Source organism: Colius striatus, chromosome 1 (assembly GCF_028858725.1).
Source record: "Colius striatus isolate bColStr4 chromosome 1, bColStr4.1.hap1, whole genome shotgun sequence".
Lineage (NCBI taxonomy): Eukaryota > Metazoa > Chordata > Aves > Coliiformes > Coliidae > Colius > Colius striatus.
Genome location: NC_084759.1, coordinates 127353521 through 127362390, shown reverse-complemented (window position 1 = coordinate 127362390; position 8870 = coordinate 127353521). Strand labels below are relative to the sequence as shown.

Sequence of the window (8870 nt, the reverse complement as noted above, 5' to 3'; positions counted from 1 at the left end):
ATGCATAGCAATACAACAACAGCGAAGGTAATTAATTCTGCTTCATTTGGAGGATGGGAGGAGGATGATGATGGGACATAACACAAAAACCACAACTAAACATAATCAAATCTGATTTTTTCCATAAAGCAATAAAGTGAAGATCTTTTAAATGAAACATGTAAATGAAGCACAAGAGGAAATACAAGATATTAAACTAGGATTAAACTGCCTCAAATCATTTATCTGTTGAATGAGAGACAAAATGCTTGAGGTTAATGTCTTAAAAAGATACTGGCAGAAAACAAGTGCTCTATTTTATACAATAACTGTACGCATTGACATTCAGTCTCAAGCAACTCCTTTAAACAAAATGGAGAAGTTATTGAAATAATACAGTTAATGGATATGGCATCCAATATAATGTATTGACCGTGTGCAGTTGAAAGGATACTTGTTTGGCTTTATTAACTGTACTGATCCTACTGTTAGATATCCAGTAGAAAAACAGGCCCCAGAGCAAGGAGTTAGAGCCCACTATAGTAATGGAGTACTTCAGCTTTATAAAGGAGACAAACACTCCAAGTATCTTTCAAGTACTCTCTTCAGCATTGCATACTTACAATTCATACCCCCTTTTTTTCAGACACCTTTGCTTTCAAGTTAGTATCCAATACATGTAGGAATAAACACCTCAGAACTGTGTTTGGAACAGCTTGTGTGGCAGATTACAGCGAAGGCACCAATGGCCAAAACACAGAAAAATATCATTCCAGATACTTCAGCATCCATTTCTAGTCAGAAGACACAACACCTGTCTCTCAAAGTGCTTTCTCCCTTCTCCCTGACAGCCCTTGCACAGCCAAAACGGAGACAGTGAGCAGGTAAGCTTTAATATGCTGTTGTTAGAGTATCTAATGGAAGCTTGCATACAAATCTCTTGGGCCTAAGTCCTGAAGTTTAGAATGACAAACCTAGCAGTCACCAAGCTACAGTCTCAGTGCAAGGTCATGCAATGCACTACCTATGTCAAAACAGAATCCTTATTTATTTATAATCTGAGACAGTTAAAAAAGTTTGCTGGTAAACTAGGAAAACATCAATAATAACAAGTGACAGCTCTGTGATTATCACATGCAAGTGCTTGCTACAATAGAACAGTTGCTTCCACACATGCAAGAGGTTTAATGTATGGCTTTGAAGTTGGGTTTTCAAGTATTTTATAGAGACCAAGCTGTATATGGAAGTTGACATCAGTGGAAAAAAAGCAGCACATAACTCATACTCAGACCAAAGATTTATTCCTAGTCACCAACTGAAAAAATGAAACGAAGGAAGAGAATTAGCTCAAAAAACCCCACTCCATCTAGATAATAACATGTGAAGAGTGCTGGTTTGCAGCATCCTAAGATAACGGCCAGGAATGAGGCTAAGCCTGACAACAGTGAATATACTCATGTCCTACTGAAGTTTACTAGCCCATCAACAAATTATATAGAGCCCTGGAAGACCACATCTTTTTAAGCAATTCTTAGCTTTCATTCCTGCAAAGCTGTTTGAGGGTATTTAAGTATTTGAAATCAGAATTACTTTTCTACATACAGGGAAACTGAAGCTTCCTTATTTTCCTTTAGAGAAGGAAAGGGAAAAAAAGGAAGTCTTGACACAAATAGTCATTGAAAATCCTAAGGAAACAGCAGTAGCTCCTCATCATCTACCTTTTAATCCCTATTTTTCTCTAAGAACATCTTTTTTTGAAAGCAGTCTGTTTTTTCTTCATTCCTCATCAGTTACTACAAAGAAAGAGTGAGACACACATGGCTACTACAAGTTCATTTGATCATGAGAAGCAGAAAAAAGATCTACAGTAATTGTTACTCCAGATGAGATATATGTACTAGACAACTTCTGATCACACCACTGAAAAATCTCATGAAGAATCTTTCTTCACTCCAGGTATTTGATATGTGCTACTCAAGCCAACTACCTAAAGCAAATCTCATTAGGACAAGACAAGGTATCATGTACTGGAAGACTTCGAAAATGTTATCCTTATTTTATCCATGCTGTTCATCTTCAGTTGCCTGGTTGCTTTCTGTAGCTTGTTTTGGACTAGTGTTGAGTAGAAGAGAGAGCCATGTATGTTCAACACATGTAGCAGTTCAGTTGCATTTCCGCCCTTGTTGTTCACTCAGAGTTTGACTGTGGTCTCTGTTCACTTTGTTGAGTAGTCTGAGACATGCATCTTGTCTCTGCAGAAGAATCTTCTGATCTCCTGCTGGGCAGGTGAGGCTTTATTAAATTCCAGTAGAGATTAAGTGGAGCCTACTGTCACAACATTTTGCAAAGGCTGATTGCTACATAAATCATTTAACATTAGAGAAGCCTGTAGATTTCTTTTATATATATATATATATATATATATATATATATATAATAATTTGCAATGTATTTTTTGCTTTCCACATCTTTAATCCATGAGAGTATGGCAGAGCTGACTGAACACAGAACACTTCCATCATTTTCAAGTTAATGAAAGAAGTGGGTGTTAGCAGCTTCAATACCCATCATTTCAAAAACTTAGTTAATTCCTTTCAAAAGTTCAGTTCAGGAATCAATCAGGCTTCATGGATTTCCTGGGGCAGGGGGCATAGAAGACTAGAAGATGTGCATAGACTAGTTGGGTTATACAGCTCTAGCAAAGCCTCACATATTCATTGAAAGGAGTAACTTTATTCTCCTGGGGAGAAGTCAAACAAATTAAAATCGAGGCATTAATTAGGACATTATGTAATCTTTACAAATTTCTGCAGTCCTTAAGACAGTTTTCAGACTCCTGAATAGGTGGAAAGCTGCTATATATATGAAAGAATATACAGGTTTTATGTATGTGCAACTCTACAGGGTTTTTTTTTTTCCCTATAGTCCTTACTAAAGTCTGGCAGCTAGTAAGCTTAAGAAAAGATAATAATCACAAGACCCGCTCATCTTAGGAAAGACTATGACAAAAGTCTTTTCTCATTAACAGCTTAAAAATTTGGAGAACATCATCTGATCTGTCATCTCAAGACCAGTGACAGTGGCTTGGAGCCATAGGGAAGAATGCTGATTACAGAGTTCAGGTGCTTTTACTTGAAGTTGTAAGTTGTGGCAGTACTTACATGACAACAGAGGACACAGAAACAAGAAAGCCAGCAAGTAGAAGGAACATAAGAACACTTAGGATTGATGTAATGACAATCATGTCTCCACTCCTTCGACCGGGCCAGGTATCAATTTTCAAGGGAAGTTTAACTAGAAAAGCACGGAGAAAATAGAGAAAGTTGTTGACTTTGGAGAAGCTCTATACCTGAAGTTTTAGGTGATTTGAAGCAAACCGGTTTAGGACTCAATGTCAACATTTAGAGTTTATAAGCTTTCCTCAGCAGGTTAACCAGTATGACAAGTACTGCTGGGAAATATCAACAGCATCAGATGCCATGACCATGCATCACATCTGAAACGGCGCATGCAAAATTTCTCTTTGCTGAAAGAATTGTTTTGAAATACACAAAAAAAAGTAGATATTTAACTCTACTGAAATATATACTGATATTTAACTCAATAGCAAAAGGATGATAAAATTGTTAAAACATTAGGAAAAAACTAGGTGTTGCACATAGACCAATAGTGTCTCAGGTCAAGCACAGCTATTAAAGATCTGAACAAAGCTATGGACTTACCTTTTCTGGTTTTGATTGGATCAGACCAGAGAGTTTGGTCTTTCATGGTACCATCAGTGCTATCTAGCAACACATATTTAAACCTGTGGGCAAGAAGTGTTAAATTAGGTAATTCAAATTCAATGTGTCTTTGAGATTCTGGATTAGCTGGTCAGACTTCAGGTTTTGACAAAGTATTAGATGGAGGGAATCAAAGGTAACTCACTATTTCCAGAGATCTTACAAAGGAAAAATAGAATTAATCATGGAGAAGCATTCTGTGCAGTATCATACATAGTTTGCACATTGTTCTTGGGAGCCTTGACCGATGTAAGCGTTCCAACAATTTTTCCCAGTTTGCTATTCCCTGTTGTGAAAAGCCTCATTATTTAGGATAGCAAGTGTTTTTGATTTGTGATTTGATATGGAAGTTGAAGATTTTTGATCAACAACAGAAATCTTTGGCACTTTCCCTGCTAGAAGAGAATAATGAAGAGAAAGGCCAACATAAGATTTGGCACTGAAATTGTTTCCATTCCACAATAGTTTTGAGTTTTCAGAAGTGTCCTGAAGGGACAGAAGCAAGACGGCTTTTGCAAAACTAAGCCCATAGTATTTTTTTTCCAGAGGCATGTTAGGTCTCCACAGCAGATATGGCTCCATGTGACTACCATTTTTTACTACAGCTTTTAAATAGCTGGCAACAGAAAAACAAATGTTTCAGGTAACAGTTGTCAGGGTGGCCAAATTCCCCAGATGGCCAGCTTCCCCAGACAACAAGGGACAGACAAGTCTGCAAGCCACCTGGCCCTCCCTGTGAGGTCTCCAGTAACATTAGGATGTTCCTGGAGCAGAAAGCCAAGAACTTTGGCTCCCCAGAACCCCATCAAAACAAAGGAAACAGAGCCAGATTCTTGCCTGCAGTCTGTCAGAATCACCTAACACAAAACACACAGTAAACAATCTCAAAATCATTTTGCAGACAAAATGTTTCTACTCAGAGTTTTTAATCAGATGCTATCACTGGATTACCTACTCCAACATAGATACAGATCTAGCAGTTCACACATTAATTTTCTATCCATGAATTTAACCTGACAGAGCTCACCACTACTTGGGCACTGCAGAGAACCATCTGCAGGGTGCCAGACCAATGCGAAGCCATCTTCTTAACCAGCCTTGCAATAAGGCATTTCAGTTAGGGACTGGTAACTCACATCACCCCCTTGAAAAGGAGCATTAGAGACTCAATGTTTCTTCCTAATGTGTTTTAAAAGCAGCAGCCAGCTTGTAAGAAATAAGAATTATACCTGTATGTTGCATTTGCTGAAAGAGGTGGATTGCAGACACCTAGGAAGTTTGGATCATACAAACAAGTACCATCATCCCCGACTCTGAAGAGGTATTGTTTCAGGACATCAGAAACTTTGTTGACATCTCTTACATCCGCAAGTTTGGGAGGTGATGCACAGCTGGGTACATGGAATAGCGCAGTCTTGTAAGGTCCGAGCTGCCCCCCGCTTGTTTGTTGGAAGGTGCTGTTGAGTGGTTTGCCACTGTTGTCGGTCACCAGGGAGCTTATTGCATTCGCTGCAAGAGAGGTGCTTTTTAAAAAGGTTGTTACAACTAGTTCAGCACTTTCTGTTCACCCAGTATTTACTTGGCAACTTGCTTTTCTACCCAAAAACACTCAAAAGGGAAACCAAAACCCTCCTACCAGTTTGGCTTTGTAGTGATCCTGCCCCTTGCTCCTTATTTGTTGATGAAACTCTTTACCTTTGTCCCTCAAAAACTGTGAAGAATCCACAACATATCTCAGAGCAATACTTTTTAGTAGCCACCCTCCCAAAACTGCTCTTTTCCAAGGAGAATCTGATGGAGTAGGGAAGAAGGTGGCAAAGGCTGCCTTTCCCCCATGCCACACATGGCCAATAAACATGCAGTAAATCCTGCCATGTCACATTAGATGCTATAGCCAAGGCAGAGTTCCTGTAGCCACAACTCTCCCATCTCCTGGATCAGAAACCCTTAGACCTCGTCACAGCAGCTGGACCTCTCAGAACCACACAGGATGCAGACCAGTGTGTAGGGGCTGCACGGACACATGTGGTATCTACATTTCTGGCCAACTAGGTATGTCACTACTTCCAGCCAGCATGGCTCAAAGGCCTCACAGCTTCAAGCAAAGCATGAATTGGTTCCCAGCCTTATAGCACAGATTCAAAGTTGTAATAGCTCTCAAATCTTTCCTGCTGCAAAGCCAAGGCACAAGTCCCAAGAGATAATACAACAATCCCAAGAGATTCTGCAACTGCAGATAAATTTGGGTCAGGGAAGAGTCTCTTCCAGCTGCTTGGTGTTGTCAGCAGTGAAGTAATGCCAATTTTTTTCCAAGGCTGCAATACATTGGGAATTACTTCAGTTTGAAAGCCTTCTACTCTGGAGCAGAATTGTTGCAATTATTTGGTCATGTGAAGTCTTCAGCTATGACACAATGCAAAATTAAACCTGTTTTTAAAAAAAGATTTCTAGCATGAGTTACAAATATAGTTTAATGATCAGTGCTCAAGCTAGTTGCAGTTAGATAGCAACATTAATGAGAACAGAGCTAAAAAGTTATGTTACCTCAGAAATTGGCTAGTAGTATGTTTTATAGTATGCTAATATACTAAATTTAGATAGTTTCATTTAAATTTAAATTTTTAATCTCCTGAATTTTCCTTCTTCCTGCTCCAGGAGGCATCCAAGGGTGAGCCATTGTGCTTCCCTGCAGACCAGAAACAAATCCAAACAAAATTCCTCCCAGTCTGCCAAGTAATAAGTTTGCATCTGCTTGCCTTAGAAGCAGCAGAAGAGATTTCTCTGCACAGAACTTCTTTACAGAAATTCACCTGTGGAGGAAGCTTTTGCCACAGAAGCTGCAGAAAATAGGGTGGTTGATACAATTTCTAGCACAAAACAGCATCTTTTCAGGTATAACTAGGTATCAGTAGCCTTTTATATAATAATGCACTTGTAGTCTGTTTTAGACATATAAAGATGCACACTTCAATCATTAAAAGATCTCAGAAGGATGTGCATTCACAATTGTCTATATTAGCTGTATGGGCTAGAGTATCTAGTTATGGCTTCTACCTGTCCAAAGCCTCCTACTCCCACCTTGTCCAAAGGGACAATAATCAGAAGTTTTAAGACTGTTTTGTCAGTTGACCAATTTTGCTACAATTCACCTCAAGACCTTTGTGCCTTTTAAAAGGAGTCTTCATAGAGCCTTTGGGGAGAAGGCATGATATAAGAAATTATTTATTTCTGTCACTTACAGAGTAACTCTGACTGGCACTGAAAACAGTCTGCCAGAATAGTAAGGAGCAGAGAAGGCAGCTCTTATCACTGCCAGCAATGTTTCACTGCCAAACAGTTATGAAATTCATTTTATGAATGAACCTATGGGCCAGGCATCTTTAACCAAAAGTCTACCATTCCTGAAAAAAAAAAATATAGAAAAATAGTCCTTGCAAGGGCTGGCTAACCTAACTATGAAGTAGACAGTAGTATTTACCCAATTTCTCTCAGCGGGTTTATTGAGGGGAGTTCAGGCTTTTATAGAAGACACTGGTGTTTGAACAAAGATAAGGTATCAGACAGTGGCTTGGTTTCATTAATAAGATCTGGAAAATGTTTATCGCTGATAGTGCTGCTCCACACTTCCAGGAAGTCAGCACAGTACTAACATTTGCTATTATTAATTAGCCCCACTGAAATATTACGGGTTTTTATATTATTTTACAATATTTCCCCCGAGAAAACCAAGACCAGAGGTTCAGCCTGTACATAGCTTACAGCTACAGATTTTCATTTTCGCCCTCTTCAAACCCACTCCCATCAAATTGTGAAAAATTGCAAACAATGATTACATCACATCCTTTTTCTTCAGAGAGGCATAATGCTGAATACTCACCTGATTCCTTCATCGTGTACAAGTAGATGACATAAGATTTATTTGGATGCAGTGAGCTGTCAAACATACAGAAGGGTTTCTCTAGAGAAATTGTAGTGAGAGTGGGATTGTTTGTAGCAAGTTGATGGGATGCAATCTGAGGCTTCAGGCTTTGAGCTAGGAAAGTTACCAAAACACATGTGAAAAAAAGATCTGTCTCTTACCTGCAAGCTCTAACTCAAAAGAGAGTGCTAACAACTTTAAAATATAAAAGAAGAATGTGAACTGCAGCAGAGTAGGAAACAGCCTATCTTCTCTGTGAAAGTTTGAGAATTAAGGGTTTGCTTTAATGCAAAATGGGGAATGCAAAGATATGGAAAGGCAAGCAAGAGACATTGCTCCTCAAATATACCAATCACATTATCTTAGGAGGACAAGGACAAAGGCAAAGACTTATAATAAGAGAGACTTGAACCTTTCCACTCCAGTGACAGCACCAGAAGCAGTACAGTCAGTTCTTGAATCCTTCAGCAACGAGTATTCTTAGTAAGGTTTTTAAAACCAGACTTGATAGCATACAGACTAAGAATAGTAACAGAGAGGAAAGCTGTCTAGAAGAGGCTCTAGAAAGAGAAAATGCTACTATCAGACACTTTCCCCTCTCCTTACACAAAATCATTGCATCTCCACTCTCCTAGGGAAGATTAACTAAGAATGGAGAGATGCAGCAACTCTTCCTTCCCAGACTACTTGCACTACAGACACTTTAACAATCTTCCAGCAGAATACATGTTTGAAGCCCTAAACTCTCTTCCTAATACAAATTCTAGAGCAGAAACTTGACTTTCAAGATAAAATAAAACAAAACAAAAAAATCAGAAAAGGAAGAGATACAAAGAGAGAAGAAACAAAAAGGGAGAAGAGACTGCAGATGGATGCATCTTACCTGCACGCAGCTGTCCCAGGCAGCAAAAAGCTAATACAACCCAAAGGCTACACATGCTTGAGCTCTCAAGAAATCCACCACATAAAAAAAGAGCCAAATCCAAATCTAGGAAGCAGCCCTCACTGAAGAGCTCACACAGCCACTTCCTCCCTCAAGTCAACTGCACTTTTCTACAAGGAATTCTTTCTAAGCTACAGTTAAAAGATGCTTATCCCATCAGCACCTCCCTACATGCTTATTGCCCCTCCTATTCAGATGCCACCAGCTATTATTTGCTCCCAGGTGAGAAAGGATGTTGTAGCTTTGA

The 8870-nt window shown here is 39.1% G+C and overlaps 1 protein-coding gene across 1 annotated transcript; it reads right to left on the bottom strand.

Moving 5' to 3' along the window:
- Nucleotides 1–2166: 2166 nt before the first annotated feature.
- On the bottom strand, nucleotides 2167–8618 carry UPK3A (uroplakin 3A). Its single transcript, XM_061988789.1, has 6 exons — nucleotides 8564–8618; nucleotides 7639–7794; nucleotides 4991–5270; nucleotides 3702–3784; nucleotides 3141–3273; nucleotides 2167–2254 (listed from the first exon to the last, which is right to left on the bottom strand). Exons 1-6 carry the CDS (start codon nucleotides 8616–8618, stop codon nucleotides 2167–2169), a joined length of 795 nt encoding a protein of 264 aa, XP_061844773.1.
- Between the last annotated feature and the right edge of the window lie 252 nt (nucleotides 8619–8870).